This window comes from Ranitomeya variabilis, chromosome 4, assembly GCF_051348905.1.
Source record: "Ranitomeya variabilis isolate aRanVar5 chromosome 4, aRanVar5.hap1, whole genome shotgun sequence".
NCBI classification, from domain to species: domain Eukaryota; kingdom Metazoa; phylum Chordata; class Amphibia; order Anura; family Dendrobatidae; genus Ranitomeya; species Ranitomeya variabilis.
In genome coordinates this window covers 74,887,331-74,911,297 of record NC_135235.1, presented here as the reverse complement: position 1 = coordinate 74,911,297, position 23,967 = coordinate 74,887,331, and the positions used below count along the sequence as shown (strand labels likewise).

The 23,967-nt window shown below is 43.4% G+C and overlaps 1 protein-coding gene across 3 annotated transcripts in view; it reads left to right on the top strand.

The window, feature by feature from the left end:
* The window catches only part of LOC143768426 (asialoglycoprotein receptor 2-like), a 43,250-nt gene extending 19,559 nt beyond the window's left edge, over positions 1-23,691 (top strand). Inside the window, exons 3-6 of one of the 3 annotated variants that reach the window (XM_077257102.1) lie at positions 713-850; positions 2,455-2,612; positions 4,494-4,603; positions 23,010-23,691. In XM_077257102.1, coding sequence (XP_077113217.1) covers positions 713-850; positions 2,455-2,612; positions 4,494-4,603; positions 23,010-23,121 — 518 coding nt within the window. In that variant the 3' untranslated portion in view covers positions 23,122-23,691. Of the gene's footprint in view, positions 1-712; positions 851-2,454; positions 2,613-4,493; positions 4,604-21,820; positions 22,021-23,006 lie in introns of those variants that run through there. The other 2 variants (XM_077257101.1, XM_077257103.1) reach the window with 2 other exon arrangements.
* The last annotated feature ends 276 nt before the right edge of the window (positions 23,692-23,967 follow it).

The window sequence follows — 23,967 nt, the reverse complement described above, 5'->3', positions numbered from 1 at the left end:
AGGGAAGATTAGAAATAATGCAACATTGCAGTGTTGGAAGAGTAGAAAGAACACAAAATGGCCATAATATACCAGCATGAGGCAATGTGTGGTTCTACTATATTTTACTTTCCAATATTTAGGTCACTTTTTTCTCAAGCTTTTATGCTCATTGGCAGTAGTGGTAAGTAACTGTTTACCTGTTAATTTAGTCATTCGCTATCATCATGGCTGTCTAGGAACCCCATGATAATCCATAAAAACGTGTGATCTGGCTGATGGCCAGTGATAGCAGAGGATACCCGTGAGTAACGAGGTAGATGCTGTGGTTGCTATTGAGCATGGTTTCTAAGGTGTTAAAATTCAGTAGTAGGGCCAAGGTCTGATCTATGCAGTTATAGACAGGTGCCAGCAGTATAACACTACCAACACCTGCCATGCATGGAGCCCCTGTTCCACGTACATGTACGGTACATCACATATTGAGAAGGAGTTAAATATATTTTTATGCAAGATTTCTGTAGCTCTGCCTTTAAAAATCTTAACTATGTTGCTATCATAATGTACATAGAAATCAATCAGCACAGATTTTTGGGATCTATTAAAAGAATTGAAACTGTCCAAGGGTGGACATTCACTTTGTGGACTGTAAAATGCAGTATTCCGACACATTTGTTATGTCTTCAAATACACAACTTTCTCACATACTTTAACCTATTTTTTTTTATCATAGTCCAAAAAAATCCATGCAACATCACTATTCAGAACACTGTTCAAAATTTCTGGAATGAAGACAAAGAATTGAATTTTAATATCCCACAAAAATACCTAGATGCATATCTTGCAATCAAGGACCTATGTGCTGCAACAGGTAAGGGATATTTTTTGGAACTGAACTACAGCTCTGGCAAAAATTAAGAGACCACTGCAAAATGTTCAGTTTGTCTGATTTTTCTCTTTATAGGTATATTTTTGAGTAAAATGTAAATTGTTCTTTTAGTCTATAAACTTCTGAGAACATGCCTCCTAATTTCCAAGCAATACATTTTTTTTTTTGACAAAGAAAAACGGTCAAAATAAAAAAACAGTGCTTTCAGACCTCAAATGCAAAAAAAACAACAAGTTCATAATCATTTAGAAACAACAATACTAATGTTTTATCTCAGGAAGAGTTCAGAAATCAATATTTTGTGGAATAACCATGATATTTAATCACAGCTTTCATGCGTCTTGGCATGCTTTCCACCAGTCTTTCACACTGCTTCTGGCACAAAAATGTAAGCAGTTCTTCTTTGATGACTTGTGACTATCCAACATCCTCTCGATTACATTCCAGAGGTTTTCAATGGGGTTCAAGTCTGGAGATTGGGCTGCCCATGACGGGGTTTTGATGTGGTGGTCACTTAGATTTTTCCAGAGCTCTATATATCCAATATATTTTACATTTTGTTAACTTGATGCACAGGTTAGGGGTCAGTATAACTAGTATTTTATTAATTGAAGTTATTACTCATTGTGAGCTTAGGAGTTGTTACTTAGTAACATAGTAACATAGTTATTAAGGTTGAAGGAAGACTTTAAGTCCATCTAGTTCAACCCATAGCCTAACCTAACATGCCCTAACATGTTAATCCAGAGGAAGGCAAAAAAAAAACCATGTGGCAAAGAGTAAGCTCCACATTGAAGAAAAAAATTCCTTCCCGACTCCACATACGGCAATCAGACTAGTTCCCTGGATCACCGCCCTATTGACTTACAGCTTTCCCTGTAACAATACTAGTGATGAGCGAATATACTCTTGACTCGAGATTTCTCGAGCATGCTCGGGGGTCCTCCGAGTATTTTTTAATGCTCGGAGTTTTAGTTTTTCTTGCCGCAGCTGAATAATTTACATCTGATAGCCAGCGTAAGTACATGTGGGGGTTGCCTGGTTGCTAGGCAAGAAAAACTAAAACTCCGAGCACTAAAAAATACTCGGAGGACCCCCGAGCATGCTCTAGAATTCTCGAGTAACGAGTATATTCGCTCATCACTAATCAATACACATTCCTAGTTGATGTGCTGTTAGCTGTTAGTCCTCATCCACCTGATTGCTGAAATACTCTGAACATTTTTGGAGCTCCCAAAGAAATGACTATTGAGAACTGCACATTTGTGGGCATCTCTCCATTCCTCACATCAAATGATAGAGCCTCGTTTTTAGGGTATATGTGGGACCATTCTATCGATGTGCCGTAAATGTCCCAGATGGGACAACGACTGTAATTGCATTTCATAGGCCAGGTGCAATATTATAGAAGCTAAATACGGCACTTCTAGAAATCCATCTCTTTTCCGCTTATATTTGTTTATGTGGATTATGACATTTCTATTTTTGTTTATTTTTTTGCAATTTATTCCATATGTAAAGTACTTTATTTCTTCCTAACGCATAGAGTCACAGATGGGTGATACGGCATGGTTTGTTTTTCTCAGCCACAGGCACAGTATGTGAGTTTTGTCCATTAAATTGGGATGCGTTCAATGGCAAATGTTACTTCTTTTCTGAAGACAGAAATAACTGGTCTATGGGCGATAGCGACTGTCAGCGGAGGAACGCAGAGCTGATTTCCATTAAGGATGTGAAAGAAAAGGTATATTAAATATATAATGTTTAAATTGTGCTAATATATTGAACTGTCGAAATCAATGTCTAAATCTGGCCCTACACATGAGATCGCTGTGAACAGTGTGATTGATTATGCATCTTTTAGAGAAAACCTGTCACCAGGTTCCACCATGGGCAGCATGAATCAGAGCATTGTTGCATGATTGCATATAAGTATTTTTTTTTTTTTATCTGAAAAGCTTTAGTTTTTCAGGGAAAATGTACTTTAAAGATCCAGTCGGCTGGAGACCAGACTAGTCTGGCTCTGCCCCTGGCCAGCTTCTCTCAGGGCTGCTCCAGGTGATTGACAGGTCTCTACCATAGAGAGAGACCTGTCAATTATCTCTAACAACGCTGGACAAAGCCAGAGGCAGAGCTGGACTAATCTGGTCTACGGCTATGGTATCTTCAAAGTATACTTTCTCTAAAATGTTCAGGCAGGCTGATTCAGGTCAGAGGAAATATAAGAAGCTTCTGACAGGCCTATCTGGTGATGGATAATCTCCTTTGGGCATTATTTTTTATATCGTTCGGTCAAGATTTTTCAATGCAGCTCTACTTGCTTTAAAAGCCTTTTTTTCCAGGATAAATTCAGCATATGCTCGGATATCTATAAAATAAAATCCACAGCTCTAGAGGTCCCGTGTCTTCTCTTCAGCCACCACTATGGTCTTTGTGTACTAGCTGCATTGGTCACAACTACAGAGCACATAAGAGCTACAGCCAATCACTGACCTTGTAATATCTGTAAGAGTGCTGTAGCTGATCAGAGGGGGTGCCCAGAGAGGATTCCCACTGATCTAATATTGATGGCGTATTTTAAGGATTCATTTTTTCAGGCTTGATAGCCCCTTCAAGCATGCATGTGTTCTGTATATGGAGAGTGGAGTAAGACACTTTTAAATAGTACTGATGGCAGCCTTCTTCCTATGGGAACATAGCGATTGGGTGTAGAGATGAGTGAACCAGACAAAATTTGGACCCGTGTGTTCACGTGGATTTTATTGGAAAATTGAATTTGCAAAGAGGTTGTTCTCCATGAATTTAATGTCCTTTATTATGGTCTGGTGTCTTTCTTGACCCTAGAGCATAATAAATGTAAGATTTAAAACATTATAAAATCTTATGCTCATCTCACTGCTCACCTCACTGGCTCCTAAGCTCATCCTCATCATCTGTACAATCGTCGATGCATCTTCTTATCACTGCTGCAAGTGCTTGGGATTTCAGCTCTCGTGGCAGCGATCAGAATATACAGTGAGGACCAAACAGGTGACGGTGACATGAGGAGAGGATGGAGAGTTGAGCAGTAAGATGAATAAAAGTATTTTTTTAAGTTTTAATACTTTGATGGCTTTCTATGGTTCAGCAAAATAGCATTCAGCGGACTCCATTTTACTGAATTAACGTTAAAGCAAATTACCAAATATCTGCATTTTGGCAAATTAAAGTGTTTGTAAAATTGGAGTTGAAATAAGTCACACTTGAATATATTCCCTTATCTCTATTTGAATGTGTTGTAATCCATCTGTACAATTACTTACTCCCTTGAGAATCAGGAGATCCCATATATATTAAAGGGTTACCCACTGCTGCTGAAATCAGTGGGTTAAATTGCCTTTTATGTGATCTGTATGGCTAGCTTAAAGGGACAGAGCATGGTAACATACATGAACTCTATACGTCAGACGTAGTAAAGGGCATTCTCTGTGTATTCCCTGTAATACACAGTATTCTAAATCTATAAACCCTCCCTCGAGAACTGAGACCGGATGTGTTTGTATGGACTCAAAGTTTACAGTACATACCCAGTAAAGAATAATTATTAGTACAAAACTCCTTCTATTTTGCTGATTTGATTTCTCAGGATTTCATTTTAAAACATGTTGCTGTGAGGAATGGACATTTCTGGATTGGACTTACCAAAAGTGGTTCAGATTGGTTTTGGAAGACAGGTGAAAAGTTTCAAGGAAACCTGTAAGTTCATTTTATATAACTTTGCATGCTCACGGCTGTTCATGATACATTAGGTAGTTGCCCAATCCTGCCAATACCAGCGTGTTTGGCTGACTAAAGTCTTAGAGTATGTGTTTGGGGATCTTATTGCTATTGTTCACATTGAAAGTACTAGAACTCAAGATGGAAAATGCTCAAAATGATAATGTAATTAGATATAAAAGTAAAGTACAAAGTTCAGAAAAACTATCAAATATGGTACAACATATTCCCAAATTTCACTGCTATACTTGGCTTAATAATGTTGTCACATGGTGCTAAACATCATGTTATAAGTTGACTTGGACTGACCCACAGGAGAACAGGAGAATCCTCCGGGGTGCCCCTGTGCAAGAGTGGGCCACCACCCTCTTATATAAGCAGTACTTGGCACAATAAACTTGAATCACTATATACAGACAAAGGTAACATCTTATTCATTTAACAATCTACCCAGTTCATTGTTATATACCGTAAATTAGGGATTGAGGATAATGTCACATTTGCATGTAGCTGAAAATTGGGGCCATGGAGTTGTTCACAGGTGGGCCCTTGGCACCCCAGTCTGACACTGGTTCACTATATAGCATTATTGAAATGTTAGTGCCATATAATGCTGCTACAATATTGTACTGTACTGATGAAAGTGCAATACTAGGTCCGTAAAAGAACATCTGAATGTTCACATGTTCAGCATTTGGTCAGTTTTTTACTTTAGCATTTGTAAGCCAAAATCAGGAGTGGGTAAAAAATGCAGAAGTGGTGACGTGTTTCTATTAAACTTTTTTATCTGATTGTTCCTCTCTGGATTTTTTCTTACAAATATTTATGTAAGTTACTGATCAAATACCGAAATTGTGAATGTGGCCTAATACAGAAACTGCTCACACATTAGATATTTTCCCAACTACAGTAGTTGTCATGTTAGAATGCAAGGAAAAAAAATTGTGTGTATCCTGTGTATATGCCAACATGTGCAATAGCCCTCCTACATACCCATCCTCCGACAGAACGAGTGGTTGGGCATTGGTGCCCTCATTCTCTTCCATTTCTAGGGCAGGGCCAGGTGGATAGGCCACGGAACTCCAGCTGGCGAACTCAGCAAACAGCAAAAGAGACTATAGCATGACTTGGAGCTATGGCTGCTTGGATGATTTGCAAGGGGGTGAGGTGGAAGAGCGGTGACTAATATCCTAAGGTGCCAACTAAATGCTTTCTGCAGGGGACTAAGTGGAAGAAAATGTGAAGGAACTGGAGTCACTTTCCGCCATCCAGACTAACACGGCCTCCACATGTTCTGGCCTCTCACCATTCGTCCTGTGGTACTGGCGCCTACTAAATGACACAGAACATCCTGACACCTGTAATAAAACCTGAGGAAGGTTTTGCAGTTGGACACATAACAGACGCTGACTGACCATGCCCTTTCCATACAGCAGCTACACGATCACGACCAGCAGCACCATGAACACATCCACATCGCCTATTTGGTGCTCTCTTTCCTTTTTTTCTCCTTGAAAATATTCTTTGTTGATAACAGGTAGGATTCGGGCATTTAACTCAAGGCTTTTATGCCACAGAGCAACAGGTTTTTATGTCACAGAGTAATTTTTTTTTTAAAGAGTACAAGCTTTTTATGCAACAGAGCAATAGGATTTTTTGCCACAGAAAACAAAGTTTTACGGAACACAGAAATAGGATTTGTTTTTGCCTCAGAGTACAAGGTTTATATGGCACAGAGCAACAGGATATTATGCCACAGAGTACAAGCTTTTTATGTACCAACCTAAACAAAATAAGTACGAACCAGACCTCAAAATACCAAAAAATACCAAATTTTATTAGGAAACAAAACATTACTAAAAGACAACATTGATGGTGACATATACCCAATAAAATGGCACCATAGATCTGAGGCACGTGTAAACATCAATATTCCTCTTGCCACACATCTCAGTATCCATATATTAAATTCATTATTATGCCCAATGGCCTATTAAATATAAAGTAATGTCTCTGGTGTGGCAATAAATTGCATATACAAATAACACACTTCGTTACCTCAGATCTAATGGTGCCAGATCCCCTACGCGCGTTTCGGCAGCGTCAGCCTTCTTCCGGGGGAGTGGCATCATCAGATCTCTAACCACATTAAATAGTACTCCCGCCCAATCAAATTGAATCAAAATGCTTAGCGTCATAAGGCCACTTCCTTGTTGCGCGCATGCTCTGACCGCCGCCACGAGACCCGGGTCCCTCACGGCATCATCAGATGACCACGCCCCCATGAAAGCCCGCCCAGGCTGTCACGTGAGCGCAGGATCCGATGGAGACGCCGGTGAGCAACACACAGCCAGGTAGCGAGGGGCGCGCACGCGCACAGAGGTGGCCACCTACGAAGCAAGACGATCTTACTGAAAACAGGTACTGGCGTACAATTTCTAATCCTACGTGAACGCCAACCATGAATGTCGGACTACATGAATCCCATAGATTACAACAAATACCAAAAGAAACATGCAGAATACAACAATAAAATATACATTTAGTGCACAGAAAGTGTATGCGAAATATGAAACAAAATTATTATAATATATAGGCCATAAAAAATATAATAATAAAAAAGCCAATCCTATTGTGATAATGGCTTCAAATATATTCCTACAGGTACATTAATAAGTAAGTGTACTATATATAAAGTGCCATTAATAAAGTGCAAACCGCCTGAACCAGCAGGCATACTAAGAAATAGTGATAGACAAATATTATGTACACATTAAATACAAAACATAATCTCAAAATGTACACACATATATATATAAACAGTGCATTTTTTATAGAATCGGTGCAATGTGGGAATTCTTCCTTGTATCATCCGACTTCAATCACAGCTCGCACGGGTCAAGAAAATTCTGGCGGAGACTACAAAAATAGTGACAACAATTAAAATCAACATAAAAAAGTTAAAATCCAAAAAAACCACAAAATTAAAAACAGCAACCACATTAAAGAAAAGGGGCAAAGCTCAAAGTTTCATTTAAACCATCAGGTTTCAAACTACGGAGTTCCCAAATCCAACGGGATTCTTTTTGGGCCAACATTTTGCTGACACTCCCTCCCCGCGGATTTAAAGGGATACAATCTATCCCCTTTACCCTCAAACATGAAGGATCACTGGCATGAAATTGTTTGAAGTGCCTCGGGACACTTTTCAATAGATCTAAATTGTCTTCTTCCTTCCCAGCAATTATATCCCTCACATGTTTTCTGATTCGTATCTTCAGGGCTCTTGTTGTCAGCCCTACATATATTTTGACACATGTACAATACACGTAATAAACTACAGCAGTAGTCGTACATGTTATTGAGTGTGTAATTTTGAAATTTCTTCCATCAGAAGATACGAAATCAGTTGCTGTGTCCACATTGGGACACGCCACACATCTCCCACAGGGTTTACACCCCCATGGGGATTTTGGCTGTTGTTTCGGTAACCCAAATAGTGGTCTTTCTTTTGGGACATATAGACTCTTGACCAAGGTGTCTCTCAAGCTTTTCGATCTTCGCGCAGTGAGGGAGGGCTTCTGCGGCAAATACTGTCTAAGCTGTTGTGAAATTGGATTCTGGGCTCCCCCGGTGGCCACTTGTGGAATTGTACTTGTGTGCATCATCCCCTCTGTTCACCTGCTCCTATCAGGATGTGGGAGTCGCTATATAACCTTGCTCCTCTGTCAGTTTCATGCCGGTCAACAATGTAATCAGAAGCCTTCTGTGCATGTTCCTGCTACTAGACAACTCCTAGCTAAGTTGGACTTTTTGTCCTTGTGTGTTTTTGCATTTTGTTCCTGTTCACAGCTGCTGTTTCGTTACTGTGTCTGGAAAGCTCTTGTGAGCGGAAATTGCCACTCTGGTGTTATGAGTTAATGCTAGAGTCTTAAAGTAATTTCTGGATGGTGTTTTGATAGGGTTTTCTGCTGACCATGAAAGTGCCCTTTCTGTCTTCATGCTATCTAGTAAGCGGACCTCGATTTTGCTAAACCTATTTTCATACTACGTTTGTCATTTCATCTAAAATCACCGCCAATATATGTGGGGGCCTCTGTCTGCCTTTTGGGAAAATTTCTCTAGAGGTGAGCCAGGACTGTCTTTTCCTCTGCTAGGATTAGGTAGTTCTCCGGCTGGCGCTGGGCATCTAGGGATAAAAAACGTAGGCATGCTACCCGGCCACTTCTAGTTGTGCGGCAGGTTTAGTTCATGGTCAGTATAGTTTCCATCTTCCAAGAGCTAGTTCTCATATATGCTGGGCTATGTGCTCTCGCCATTGAGAATCATGACAGTTTGACCGGCCCAAAAAAGGGTTAAATTACTGGCTGAGAAAGGAGAGAAAAAAGAAGTCTGCTACAATTTTTTTTTTTTTTTTTTCCTCTAGTTCTGAGTGTGCTCTTAATTGAATCACTTGCTAGTTTGCCTATGCTGCAGCCTTCCTTCCTTTCTCTCCTTCTAATCTTTGAATGGCTCTGTGTTCACCTGTTTCAAATGGATCTTCAGAGTGTAGCTACAGGTTTGAATAATCTCGCCACAAAGGTACAAAATTTGCAAGATTTTGTTGTTCATGCACCTATGTCTGAGCCTAGAATTCCTTTGCCTGAATTCTTCTCGGGGAATAGATCTCACTTTCAAAATTTTAAAAATAATTGCAAATTGTTTTTGTCCCTGAAGTCTCGCTCTGCCGGAGACCCTGCACAGCAGGTCAGGATTGTAATTTCCTTGCTCCGGGGCGACCCTCAGGACTGGGCTTTTGCATTGGCACCAGGGGATCCTGCGTTGCTCAATGTGGATGCGTTTTTTCTGGCCTTGGGGTTGCTTTATGAGGAACCTCATTTAGAGCTTCAGGCGGAAAAGGCCTTGATGTCCTTGTCTCAGGGGCAAGATGAAGCTGAAATATACTGCCAAAAATTCCGCAAATGGTCTGTGCTTACTCAGTGGAATGAGTGCGCCCTGGCGGCGATTTTCAGAGAAGGTCTCTCTGATGCCATTAAGGATGTTATGGTGGGGTTCCCTGTGCCTGCGAGTCTGAATGAGTCCATGACGATGGCTATTCAGATCGATAGGCGTCTGCGGGAGCGCAAACCTGTGCACCATTTGGCGGTGTCTACTGAGAAAACGCCAGAAAATATGCAATGTGATAGAATTCTGTCCAGAAGCGAGCGGCAGAATTTTAGACGAAAAAATGGGTTGTGCTTCTATTGTGGTGATTCAACTCATGTTATATCAGCATGCTTTAAGCGTACTAAGAAGCCTGACAAGTCTGTTTCAATTAGCACTTTACAGTCTAAGTTTATTCTATCTGTGACCCTGATTTGTTCTTTGTCATCCATTACCGCGGACGCCTATGTCGACTCTGGCGCTGCTTTGAGTCTTATGGATTGGTCCTTTGCCAAACGCTGTGGGTATGATTTGGAGCCATTGGAGGCTCCGATACCTCTGAAAGGGATTGACTCCACCCCATTGGCTAGTAATAAACCACAATACTGGACACAAGTGACTATGCGTGTTAATCCGGATCACCAGGAGGTTATTCGCTTTCTGGTGCTGTATAATCTACATGATGTTTTGGTGCTGGGATTGCCATGGCTGCAATCTCATAACCCAGTCCTCGACTGGAGAGCTATGTCTGTGTTAAGCTGGGGATGTAAAGGAACTCATGGGGACGTACCTTTGGTTTCCATTTCATCATCTATTCCCTCTGAGATTCCTGAATTCTTGTCTGACTTTCGTGACGTTTTTGAAGAACCCAAGGTTGGTTCACTACCTCCGCACCGGGAGTGCGATTGTGCCATAGACTTGATCCCGGGTAGTAAATACCCTAAGGGTCGTTTATTTAATCTGTCTGTGCCTGAACACGTGGCTATGCGAGAATATATAAAGGAGTCCTTGGAAAAGGGACATATTCGTCCTTCGTCATCTCCCTTAGGAGCCGGTTTTTTCTTTGTGTCTAAGAAAGACGGCTCTTTGAGGCCGTGTATTGATTATCGACTTTTGAATAAAATCACGGTTAAATATCAATATCCGTTACCACTGCTTACTGATTTGTTTGCTCGTATAAAGGGGGCCAAGTGGTTCTCTAAGATTGATCTCCGTGGGGCGTATAATTTGGTGCGAATCAAGCAGGGGGATGAGTGGAAAACCGCATTTAATACGCCCGAGGGCCATTTTGAGTATTTGGTGATGCCTTTTGGTCTTTCAAATGCCCCTTCAGTCTTCCAGTCCTTTATGCATGACATTTTCCGCGATTATTTGGATAAATTTATGATTGTGTATCTGGATGATATTCTGATTTTTTCGGATGACTGGGACTCTCATGTCCAGCAGGTCAGGAGGGTTTTTCAGGTTTTGCGGTCTAATTCCTTGTGTGTGAAGGGTTCTAAGTGTGTTTTTGGGGTTCAAAAGATTTCCTTCTTGGGATACATTTTTTCCCCCTCTTCCATCGAGATGGATCCTGTCAAGGTTCAGGCTATTGGTGATTGGACGCAACCCTCTTCTCTTAAGAGTCTTCAGAAATTTTTGGGCTTTGCTAACTTTTATCGTCGATTTATTGCTGGTTTTTCTGATGTTGTAAAACCATTGACTGATTTGACTAAGAAGGGTGCTGATGTTGCTGATTGGTCCCCTGATGCTGTGGAGGCCTTTCGGGAGCTCAAGCGCCGCTTTTCTTCCGCCCCAGTGTTGCGTCAGCCTGATGTTGCTCTTCCTTTTCAGGTTGAGGTCGACGCTTCTGAAATCGGAGCTGGGGCGGTGTTGTCGCAGAGAAGTTCCGACTGCTCCGTGATGAGACCTTGTGCCTTTTTTTCCCGTAAATTTTCGCCCGCCGAGCGGAATTATGATATTGGGAATCGGGAGCTTTTGGCCATGAAGTGGGCTTTTGAGGAGTGGCGTCACTGGCTTGAGGGGGCCAGACATCAGGTGGTGGTATTGACTGACCACAAAAATTTAATTTACCTTGAGTCTGCCAGGCGCCTGAATCCTAGACAGGCGCGCTGGTCGTTGTTTTTCTCTCGGTTTAATTTTGTGGTGTCTTACCTACCGGGTTCTAAGAATGTTAAGGCGGATGCCCTTTCTAGGAGTTTTGGTAATTCTGAGCCCACAGGTATCCTTAAAGATGGAGTGATATTGTCTGCCGTTTCTCCAGACCTGCGGCGGGCCTTGCAGGAGTTTCAGGCGGATAGACCTGATCGTTGCCCACCTGGTAGACTGTTTGTTCCTGATGATTGGACCAGTAGAGTCATCTCTGAGGTTCATTCTTCTGCGTTGGCAGGTCATCCTGGAATCTTTGGTACCAGGGATTTGGTGGCAAGGTCCTTCTGGTGGCCTTCCCTGTCACGAGATGTGCGAGGCTTTGTGCAGTCTTGTGACGTTTGTGCTCGGGCCAAGCCTTGTTGTTCTCGGGCTAGTGGATTGTTGTTACCCTTGCCTATCCCGAAGAGGCCTTGGACGCACATCTCGATGGATTTTATTTCGGATCTGCCTGTTTCTCAGAAGATGTCTGTCATCTGGGTGGTGTGTGACCGTTTCTCTAAGATGGTCCATCTGGTTCCCTTGCCTAAGTTGCCTTCTTCCGAGTTGGTTCCTCTGTTTTTTCAAAATGTTGTTCGTTTGCATGGTATTCCGGAGAATATCGTTTCTGACAGAGGGACCCAATTCGTGTCTAGATTTTGGCGGGCATTCTGTGCTAGGATGGGCATAGATTTGTCTTTTTCGTCTGCTTTCCATCCTCAGACTAATGGCCAGACCGAGCGGACTAATCAGACCTTGGAGACATATTTGAGGTGTTTTGTGTCTGCGGATCAGGATGATTGGGTTGCTTTTTTGCCTTTGGCGGAGTTCGCCCTCAATAATCGGGCCAGCTCTGCCACCTTGGTGTCCCCGTTTTTCTGTAATTCGGGGTTTCATCCTCGATTTTCCTCCGGTCAAGTGGAATCTTCGGATTGTCCTGGAGTGGATGCTGTGGTGGAGAGGTTGCATCAGATTTGGGGGCAGGTGGTGGACAATTTGAAGTTGTCCCAGGAGAAGACTCAGCTTTTTGCCAACCGCCGTCGTCGTGTTGGTCCTCGGCTTTGTGTTGGGGACTTGGTGTGGTTGTCTTCTCGTTTTGTCCCTATGAGGGTTTCTTCTCCTAAGTTTAAGCCTCGGTTCATCGGCCCGTACAAGATATTGGAGATTCTTAACCCTGTGTCCTTCCGTTTGGACCTCCCTGCATCCTTTTCGATTCATAATGTTTTTCATCGGTCATTGTTGCGCAGGTATGAGGTACCGGCTGTGCCTTCCGTTGAGCCTCCTGCTCCGGTGTTGGTTGAGGGTGAGTTGGAGTACGTTGTGGAAAAGATCTTAGACTCTCGTGTTTCCAGACGGAAACTCCAGTATCTGGTCAAATGGAAGGGATACGGTCAGGAGGATAATTCTTGGGTCACTGCCTCTGATGTTCATGCCTCCGATCTTGTCCGTGCCTTTCATAGGGCTCATCCTGATCGCCCTGGTGGTTCTGGTGAGGGTTCGGTGCCCCCTCCTTGAGGGGGGGGTACTGTTGTGAAATTGGATTCTGGGCTCCCCCGGTGGCCACTTGTGGAATTGTACTTGTGTGCATCATCCCCTCTGTTCACCTGCTCCTATCAGGATGTGGGAGTCGCTATATAACCTTGCTCCTCTGTCAGTTTCATGCCGGTCAACAATGTAATCAGAAGCCTTCTGTGCATGTTCCTGCTACTAGACAACTCCTAGCTAAGTTGGACTTTTTGTCCTTGTGTGTTTTTGCATTTTGTTCCTGTTCACAGCTGCTGTTTCGTTACTGTGTCTGGAAAGCTCTTGTGAGCGGAAATTGCCACTCTGGTGTTATGAGTTAATGCTAGAGTCTTAAAGTAATTTCTGGATGGTGTTTTGATAGGGTTTTCTGCTGACCATGAAAGTGCCCTTTCTGTCTTCATGCTATCTAGTAAGCGGACCTCGATTTTGCTAAACCTATTTTCATACTACGTTTGTCATTTCATCTAAAATCACCGCCAATATATGTGGGGGCCTCTGTCTGCCTTTTGGGAAAATTTCTCTAGAGGTGAGCCAGGACTGTCTTTTCCTCTGCTAGGATTAGGTAGTTCTCCAGCTGGCGCTGGGCATCTAGGGATAAAAAACGTAGGCATGCTACCCGGCCACTTCTAGTTGTGCGGCAGGTTTAGTTCATGGTCAGTATAGTTTCCATCTTCCAAGAGCTAGTTCTCATATATGCTGGGCTATGTTCTCTCGCCATTGAGAATCATGACACTAAGCACTGGATCCGCCAATAGGACCGACCAATGCCTAGCCACACTGTCAGAAAGTTTACTCCATTGGGAATTATAGGTTGTCACCAACCTTACCTGATTGGTTGCAGTTCTCTTTGCAGATGAATAAAGAAGTTGATGGCGGTCCATGTTTCTAGCACGATTATATGCTCTTTTTACACTTCTAAATATACATACCACTGATGCATATCAAATATCAGGAGGGGAACACCCTGTAAGGGACATAGAAAATAACAGGGCAAAACTCCACTGAAATATATATCCTACAAAGAACTACGGAGTATGGACACCCATCGATTTGTAAAAGCAATAACAACTTTATTGGGAAATCATATACACAAATGATAAACAACAATATAAAAGGACAAGGTACACGTTCAAGCACATGTATGGCGGGACAACCACACTGAAAAGTAGCACCTGGGGCTTAGAAATGACACGTGCAGGTACTCACATAGGGGCAAATTTGTTCACTCAGTAGCTAGTAACAATAATTATAAAGTGCATAGTGCTATGTATGAGTGGCAATTAAGCCCCAAGGTGAACTGCATCATGAATCATAAGTCAAACAGCATAATGGAAAAGTCCAGCTCTTCCTGTCATTCTTACCCAAGTATCCTGAGGTGCCAGTGTGTGCCCGATTAGCCCCGACGCGCGTTTCGCGTGAGCTTCCCCGAGGAAGCTCACGCGAAACGCGCGTCGGGGCTAATCGGGCACACACTGGCACCTCAGGATACTTGGGTAAGAATGACAGGAAGAGCTGGACTTTTCCATTATGCTGTTTGACTTATGATTCATGATGCAGTTCACCTTGGGGCTTAATTGCCACTCATACATAGCACTATGCACTTTATAATTATTGTTACTAGCTACTGAGTGAACAAATTTGCCCCTATGTGAGTACCTGCACGTGTCATTTCTAAGCCCCAGGTGCTACTTTTCAGTGTGGTTGTCCCGCCATACATGTGCTTGAACGTGTACCTTGTCCTTTTATATTGTTGTTTATCATTTGTGTATATGATTTCCCAATAAAGTTGTTATTGCTTTTACAAATCGATGGGTGTCCATACTCCGTAGTTCTTTGTAGGATATATATCTTTTTACACTTCTGCGACTATAACCCCTCTCCAGGAATCTTGTTCTCATTTCCAGTGCACGATTCTCAAAATCCTCCATGGTGGAGCAGATTCTTCTAATTCGAAGAAATTGGCCATATGGCACTGCATTAATTACATGCGATGGGTGAGAGGAACTAGCATGTAAGACGGCATTAACTGCAGTATCCTTACGGAAAGCATCGGAGGTAAGGAGACCATCAGCGTCTCTCTTGACCAAAACATTGAGGAACTCAATCTGCTCATAACTAGTGTTGAGCATTCCGATACTGCAAGTATCGGGTATCGGCCGATACTTGCTGTATTGGAATTCCGATACCGAGATCCGATACTTTTGTGGTATCGGGTATCGGGTATCGAAACAACATTAATGTAATAATGTGTAAAAGAGAGAATTAAAATAAAAAATATTGCTATACTCACCTCTCCGACGCAGCCCGGACCTCAGCGAGGGAACCGGCAGCGTTGTTTGTTTAAAATTCGCGCGTTTACTTGGTTACGTGAAGTCCCGGCTTGTGATTGGTCGTGGCGGCCATGTTGCCGGGACGCGGACCAATCACAGCAAGCCGTGACGTAATTTCAGGTCCTGCAGTATTTTAAAATTACGTCCCGGCGTTGTGATTGGTTGCGCCGCAGTCACATGGGCGACACAACCAATCACAAGCCGTGACGTCACGGGAGGCTGGACACGCGCGTATTTTAAAATGCGCGCTTGTCCAGCCTCCCGTGACGTCCCGGCTTGTGATTGGTTGCGGCGGCCATGTTGCCGGGACGCGGACCAATCACAACGCCGGAACGTAATTTTAAAATCCTGCAGGACCTGAAATTACGTCACGGCTTGCTGTGATTGGTCCGCGTCCCGGCAACATGGCCGCTGCAACCAATCACAAGCCGGGACGTCACGGGAGGCTGGACAAGCGCGCATTTTAAAATACGCGCGTGTCCAGCCTCCCGTGACGTCACGGCTTGTGATTGGTTGTGTCGCCCATGTGACTGCGGCGCAACCAATCACAACGCCGGGACGTAATTTTAAAATCCTGCAGGACCTGAAATTACGTCACGGCTTGCTGTGATTGGTCCGCGTCCCGGCAACATGGCCGCCGCGACCAATCACAAGCCGGGACTTCACGTAACCAAGTAAACGCGCGAATTTTAAACAAAGAACGCTGCCGGTTCCCTCGGTTAGGTGCCGGTTCCCTCGGAGAGGTGAGTATAGCAATATTTTTTATTTTAATTCTTTCTTTTACACATTAATATGGTTCCCAGGGCCTGAAGGAGAGTTTCCTCTCCTTCAGACCCTGGGAACCATCAGGAATACCGTCCGATACTTGAGTCCCATTGACTTGTATTGGTATCGGGTATCGGTATCGGATTGGATCCGATACTTTGCCGGTATCGGCCGATACTTTCCGATACCGATACTTTCAAGTATCGGACGGTATCGCTCAACACTACTCATAACTATATTTGTATGTTAAATGAATATTGTAATCATTGTTGTTCAAAGTCTGAAAAAAAGCTTGAAGCTCAGATGGTGTACCACGCCAGATCAAAAAAATGTCATCGATGTAGCGGGTCCAAAAAATGACCCGCTCCATCGATGTACCCTGATCTGACGTGAATAGATCCCTCTCCCACAGCCCCAGGAACACATTTGCATACGAGGGCGCACAGGCCGCCCCCATCGCAGTGCCCTGGAGATGTAGGTAGAAGGATCCATTAAAAATGAAAAAATTATGAGTTAAAAGAAATCGCAAAAGATTTATCAAAAACTCGACTTCCTCCCTCGAAAAATTGGTCATAGTCAAAAAACTCAAAACCGCCCTCAAGCCATCGTGGTGCCGAATATTTGTGTACAGTGACTCCACGTCACAAGTCACTAGTACCATGTCCTCATCTATATGTACTGAATCTATTTTTTTCAAAAAGTCAGACATGTCTCGAGTAAATGAGGGAATGGTTTCCACCAATGGCTTGAGGAACATGTCTAAATACCTCCCGATGCCCTCCGTAAGGCTACCAATCCCAGAAATAATAGGCCTTCCGGGAGGATTTTTCTGGTTTTTGTGCACTTTTGGCAGTAAGTACAGCGTAGGTATACGTGGATCCTTTACCAGCAGGGTATCTCTCACCTCCCTGGTAATAATTCCCCTCTCCTCAGCCCGCCACAGAATTTTACGCTGCTCCTCTTTATATGAGACAAGAGGATTAAAAGTTAGCTTTTTGTAACAGACAGAGTCTCTCAGCATCCGATAAGCCTCTGTCTCATATAAACTGGTGGGCCAGATTACCACATTCCCACCTTTGTCCGCAGGCTTTATTAGGACATCTTTAAGGTTACTCAGAACCTTTATAGATTTATGTTCTTTCTTTGTCAGATTGTCCTGCCAAACTATTGGAGGAATCCTTTCAAGTTCTTTTATCACTAATTTAATAAAGATATCCACATTCGGACAGATGGACAGAGGAGGGAATTTTTTTGATTTTGGGCGGAGTGAGGGTGGTAACTTACCCAAAGAAGGGTTGATATGCTCCTCCGCCAAATCCTCCAAATCTCTTAATCTGGCTTGTTCCTCAGGCAAAGGAAATAATTTTTGAATCTCTTCGCTGTGATGCCATTTTTTGAAAAGTAGTGATCTCCCGAACACATGTAAATCCTTAATCACCGTAAAGGTGTCAAGCCGTGTGCTAGGTGAAAAAGTTAAACCTTTAGACAAAACAGACAATGCTTCCTCACTAAGTTCATAATTAGATAAATTAATCACCTTTAAGGCATCATTTCTGGAGTTGGATGTCTGCGGGCGTTTATTTGTATCCGCCTTTTGTTCCTTCTTCCTTTTGCTATTCCCAAATCTCGTTTGCATAGAGTATTGGGTTCCGTCAGACCTCCCTCCAGAAGATGCCAAAGATGATACTGATGAGGTTCTTCTAATGGAACTCCCAAAATTTTTCCTTCTCCATCTATATACAGTGCCTTGATGAAAATCTGCATTATCACGGGACACCTTCTTAGCCTGCACTGTTTTTATCTGTGTTTCCCATTCATCTGAATTTTTGTCCATACTCAAATTGAAACTGGACAGAGACTCCGCAGATATCAATTTTTTCAGATTTCCATAGGACTCATCAATCTCCACCTCTAATTCAGTTACTGATTTTTTATTCAGTTTGATCAATAGTTCCATAAATTGAAACGAGGATACAGTGCACACCTCCTCCCACCTGGTGATAAAGCTCTCATCGTGCACTGGAAATGAGGGGAAAACCTGGATCCTTAATCCCCTAGGGATCAACTTCTTTTTCAAATATTTCTCAAGGAAAGCTCTATTCCACCATAGCTTGGTACGTTTATGTACCAGGCGTTTTAACTGAGCTTGCAGATTTTTAATCTCTTCATTACTGTTGGTTGCTGCACTGGTACCTTCACCATCAAAGACTGAGGCAGCTTGTATCTGCCAAGTAGTGTCTCGGTTTCTATAATCCATTGTTTGTCAAAAAGACACTCTGTGAAAATACACAGCAAAATTACATTAACCAATCAGACAAACAAAAACACAGGTTCTATAGGACTATTAACCCCTGTGTCCGTCAGGAGATGTTACACCCATAACGGCCCCGTACAAAATTATACCAACCTAAACAAAATAAGTACGAACCAGACTTCAAAATACCAAAAAATACCAAATTTTATTAGGAAACAAAACATTACTAAAAGACAACATTGATGGTGACATATACCCAATAAAATGGCACCATAGATCTGAGGCACGTGTAAACATCAATATCCCTCTTGCCACACATGTCAGTATCCATACATTAAATTCCTTATTATGCCCAATGGCCTATTCAATATAAAGTAATGTCTCTGGTGTGTCAATAAATTGCATATACAAATAACACACTACGTTACCTCAGATCTAATGGTGCCAGATCCCCTACGCGCGTTTCGGCAGCGTCAGCCTTCTTCCGGGGGAGTGGCATCATCAGATCTCTAACCACATTAAATAGTACTCCCGCCCAATCAAATTGAATGAAAATGCTTAGCATCATGAGGCCACTTCCTTGTTGCGGCGCATGCTCCGACCGCCGCCACGAGACCCGGGTCCCTCACGGCGTCATCAGATGACCACGCCCCCCATGAAAGCACGCCCAGGCTTTTTATGTAATAGATTTTTTTTGCCACAGAGAACAAGCTTTTTATACAACAGAGAAATAGGATTTTTTTTTGCCACAGAGAATAATCTTTTTATACAAGAAAGTAATATGATTTTTTGACACAGAACAAGGTTTTTATTCAAACAGAGCAATAGGATTTGTTGCCACAGGGAGCAAGGTGTTTTTGAAACAGAGCAATAGGATGTTTCGCCACAAAGGATACTTTCACAAAAGCGTCGTGCACTGCACGTCGCTATGCGTCATTTTGTAGAAAAAACGCATCCTGCAAAAGTGCTTGCAGGATGAGTTTTTTCTCCATAGACTTGCATTAGCGACGCAGTGCGACGGTTGCACCACCAAAAAACGTTGCATGTAACGTTTTTTGGTGCGTCTAGACCGTTTTTTCAGACCGCGCATGCGTGGCCGGAACTCCGCCCACGCCTCCCCGCACATCACAATGGGGCAGCGGATGGGTTGAAAAACAGCATCTGCTGCCCCCGTTGTGCGGCGCTTTCACTGCTTAGGCCAGTACGTCGCAACGACGCAATTCGTCGTGCGTCGTACGACGCTAGTGTGAAAGTAGCCAAAGAACAAGGTATATATGGCACAGAACAATATAATTTTTCCCTCAGAGTGCAAGGTTTATATGGTAGAGAGCAATAGGATTTTTCTTTGCTACAGAGAACAAGGCTTTTATGCAACAAAGCTATAGGATTTTTTTTTTTCCAGAGAACAAAGTTTTTATGCAATAAAGCAGGGGTGGGGAACCTCCGGCCTGCGGCCACGGTGATTTCTCATGCTGCCCGCGGGCAGGACCCCGGAGTCCCCAATACTTGGGCGGCAGTCGTATCTTGGCGGCTGCTGGCCCTTTAACCCCCAAGTGCATGGCACACAGCATTCATTATAGAATGCTGCCTGCTCTGCACATGAATGATGATGTCGCCTGGGTGGGGTTAGCGCTGGGGTGGGCGGTGTTAGCGCCCAATGCTCTCCCATCCTCCTGTTCCGGAAGAGGAGCTGCTGCTGAGTCCAGAGTGATCTCTGCTGGCAGCTCTGCCGGCAGCTCTCTGCTTTTCTACTGGTGATATGTGCCCCCCTGTGATCTACAGTATATGTCCCCCCAGATATGTGCCCCATGTGATCTTTTTGCCCCCTGAGATCTGTGCTCCCCCAACTATATGCCACCATGTGATCTTTGTGCATCCCAGCTATGTGCCCCATGTGATCTGTGCCCCTCTGTGATCTCCGGACCCAACTATGTGCCCCCCGTGATCTCTGTGACCCATAGCTATACGTCTCCCTGTGATACCTATTCCCCCCAGCTTTGTGCCCCCAGCTATGTGCCCTCCTGTGATCTCTGACCCCTCAGCTATATGCCCCCTGTGATTTCTGTGCTCTCCAGCTATATGCCCCCTATGACCTCCGTGCCCTCCAACTTTGTGCTCCCCTGTGATCTCTGTGCCTCCCAGATATATGCCCCCTGTGATCTCTGCCCCTCCGCTATATGCCCCCTGTGATTTCTGTGCCCTCCAGCTATATGCCCCCTGTGACCTTTTAGTCATCCAGCTTTGTACTCCCCTGTGATCTGTGCCCTCCAGCTATGTGCCCCCCTGTGATCTGTGCCCCCCAGCTATATGCCCCTCCATGATCTCTGTGCCCCCCAGCTATGTGCACCCATGTGATATCTGTGGCTTCCAGCTTTTTGCCCCCTGTGATCTATGTGCCCCTATTATCCCTGTGCCCCTGTGCTATGTACCCCCTGTGATATTTGTGCTCCCATGTCATCTCTGTGCCCCCTGTGATCTCTGTCCCCTCCAGCTATGTGCGGGGCTTATGCTGTACATATGGAGGCTGTGTGGGGCTCATGCTGTACATGGGGAGGCTGTGTGGGGCTCATGCTGTAAATGGGGAGGCTACGTGGTGCTCATGACGTATATAGGGAGGCTGTGTGGGGCTCATGCCATGTATAGGGAGGCTGTGTGGGGCTCATGCCATATGTAGGGAGGCTGTGTGGGGCTCGTGCCATATATAGGGAGGCTGTGTGGGGCTCATGCCGTATATAGAGAGGCTGTGTGGGGCTCATGCCATATATAGGGAGGCTGTGTGGGGCTCATCCGTATATAGAGAGGCTGTGTGGGGCTCATGCTGTATAGGTAGGCTGTGTGGGGCTTATGCTGTATATAGGGAGGCTGTGTGGGGCTCATGCCACATATGTAGTAGGCTGTGTGAGGCTCATGCTGTATATAAGGGGCTGTGGGAGGGTTAAAAGATATATAGGATACTTAATTATGCTCAATATTAAGAGATACAATTAATATTAATAAATTAATATTGAGCAGAATTAATTTCAAGCTATTAGTTTGGCCTTCCACAACAGTCATGGTCTCTCATGTGGCCCCTCAGGAAAATTAATTGCCCACCCCTGTTTTAGAGCATACAAGGTCAACTTAATAAAGACTTTAAGGTTTAATATAAAAATATACAGTGCTTACAATGAATATATATAAAAAGGTAAAAATAAAACAACACATGAATATTCAAAACAGTTATAAAATAAAAAGGGAGAAACAACTGAAATATCTAAACATTTCCGTCTACAGTTATCGTCTGTTTTCCTGAGGGACAGAGAAGTGAATCATGGAGTACATCAGCCTTACAGTCTGCTCTCACTTGTGAACACCTTCTCTTTGTGTCATCCAGCTTTCATAGACCTGTTCATAGGCTCATATTTCCAGGATGATCAAGATTGGCTTATTCAAACATTGCTATTTGTGAATGGATGATGAACCAAGCGGTAGCATTTCAAATATCCTGCATCTTCCACTCATCCCTTCCTCTCTATATACAGTCCATAGGAAATATTCCTTCTAGTTACAACTGTCTGCGTGAAGCTGCCATGTTCTGACACCTCTAAATTCTCCCAGGAGATTCACCCCTGTGGTTGAGATTCTGCTATAAGGGTACCGTCACACAGTGAAATTTTCATCGCTACGACGGCTCGATTCGTGACGTTCTAGCGATATCGTTACGATATCGCTGTGTCTGACACGCAGCAGCGATCAGGGACCCTGCTGAGAATCGTACGTCGTAGCAGATCGTTTGGAACTTTCTTTCGTCGCTTGATCACCCGCTGACATCGCTGGATCGTTGTGTGTGACAGCGATCCAGCGATGCGTTCGCTTGTAACCAGGGTAAACATCGGGTAACTAAGCGCAGGGCCGCGCTTAGTAACCCGATGTTTACCCTGGTTACCAGCGTAAACGTAAAAAAAACAAACAGTACATACTCACATTCCGGTGTCTGTCCTCCGGCGTCTCAGCTTCTCTGCACTGTAAGCGCCTGCCGGCCGGAAAGCGAGCACAGCGGTGACGTCACCGCTCTGCTTTCCGGCTATGGTGCTTACACAGTGCAGAGAAGCACAGCGCCGGGGACAGACACCGGAATGTAAGTATGTACTGTTTGTTTTTTTTACGTTTACGCTGGTAACCAGGGTAAACATCGGGTTACTAAGCGCGGCCCTGCGCTTAGTAACCCGATGTTTACCCTGGTTACCCGGGGACTTCGGCATCGCTCCAGCGCCGTGATTGCAAAGTGTGACCGCAGTCTACGACGCTGGAGCGATAATCATACGACGCTGCGACGTCACGGATCGTGCCGTCGTAGCGATGAAAATGGCACTGTGTGACGGTACCCTAAGAGCAGGCAGATGCTGTGTCCTTTGCGTAAAAACAATATATGGATGTAGCCTTACAATTATATATTTCCTTCACATTGTTGTTTTTTCAGCAGGTCTGCTACATCAGAGGAGCATCAGTGTGCCACCTACGGAAAGGACTTATTAGCAGAAAGCTGCTTCAACCCAAACAAATGGATATGTAAAAAGAACATGTCCCAGTTTTGAACACATTTTATAAAGAAAATAACAATATTTTAACATATATTTTAAGTGCTCATTCACACGTTGGTGAAAAAAAATTAAAGTGTGATGAGATTGCTTAAAATTCAATCACTTCTTTTTTGGGGGGTTTGTTTTTACAGTATTCATTTTGTGGTAAAAAATTATTAGATAATACAATTCTCTAGGTAAGTACGATTACATTGATACCAAATTTGTTATGTTACTATTTTAGTAGTAAACAAATTTAGAATTTAACAAAACAAATATATCACTATTTTCTGAAACTTGTAACTTTTTTCTTTTCCTGTCATTGGAGCTGATGGTTTTGTAGATACCACATCATTACAGTGATACCAAACTTGTCTGGTTATTTTGACTATTTTAGTTGTGAAAAAAAATTATAAATAAAAAAAAAATAGTGTGTCACCATTTTCTGAGACTTAACTTTTTTCTTTTTCTTTCATTTTAGCTGTTGGACAGCCTGTTTTACGCTCTAGGCTGATGGTTTTGTTCAGGGCTGGCTCCAGATTTTCCTGGGCCCCGAGCGAAAGAGTCTCAGTGGGCCCCTTTAACGCATACCACGATTCATGATGCACAGATACGGCAGAAAAATATTGATATAGTACAATGCCAAAGATTTCACTTGTTACACTGCATGAGTGATAGCAATAGCTCAGAAAGATGACAGTATAGTCCTCAATGCAGCATAATGAGCCCCATATATTGCTCCATACAGAATAATGGGCCCAATATAATGCTCCATACAGTATAATGGACCGCATATAATACTCCATACAGTATATGATGGGCACCATATAAAGCTCCATAAATAATTGAACCCGTTAGATG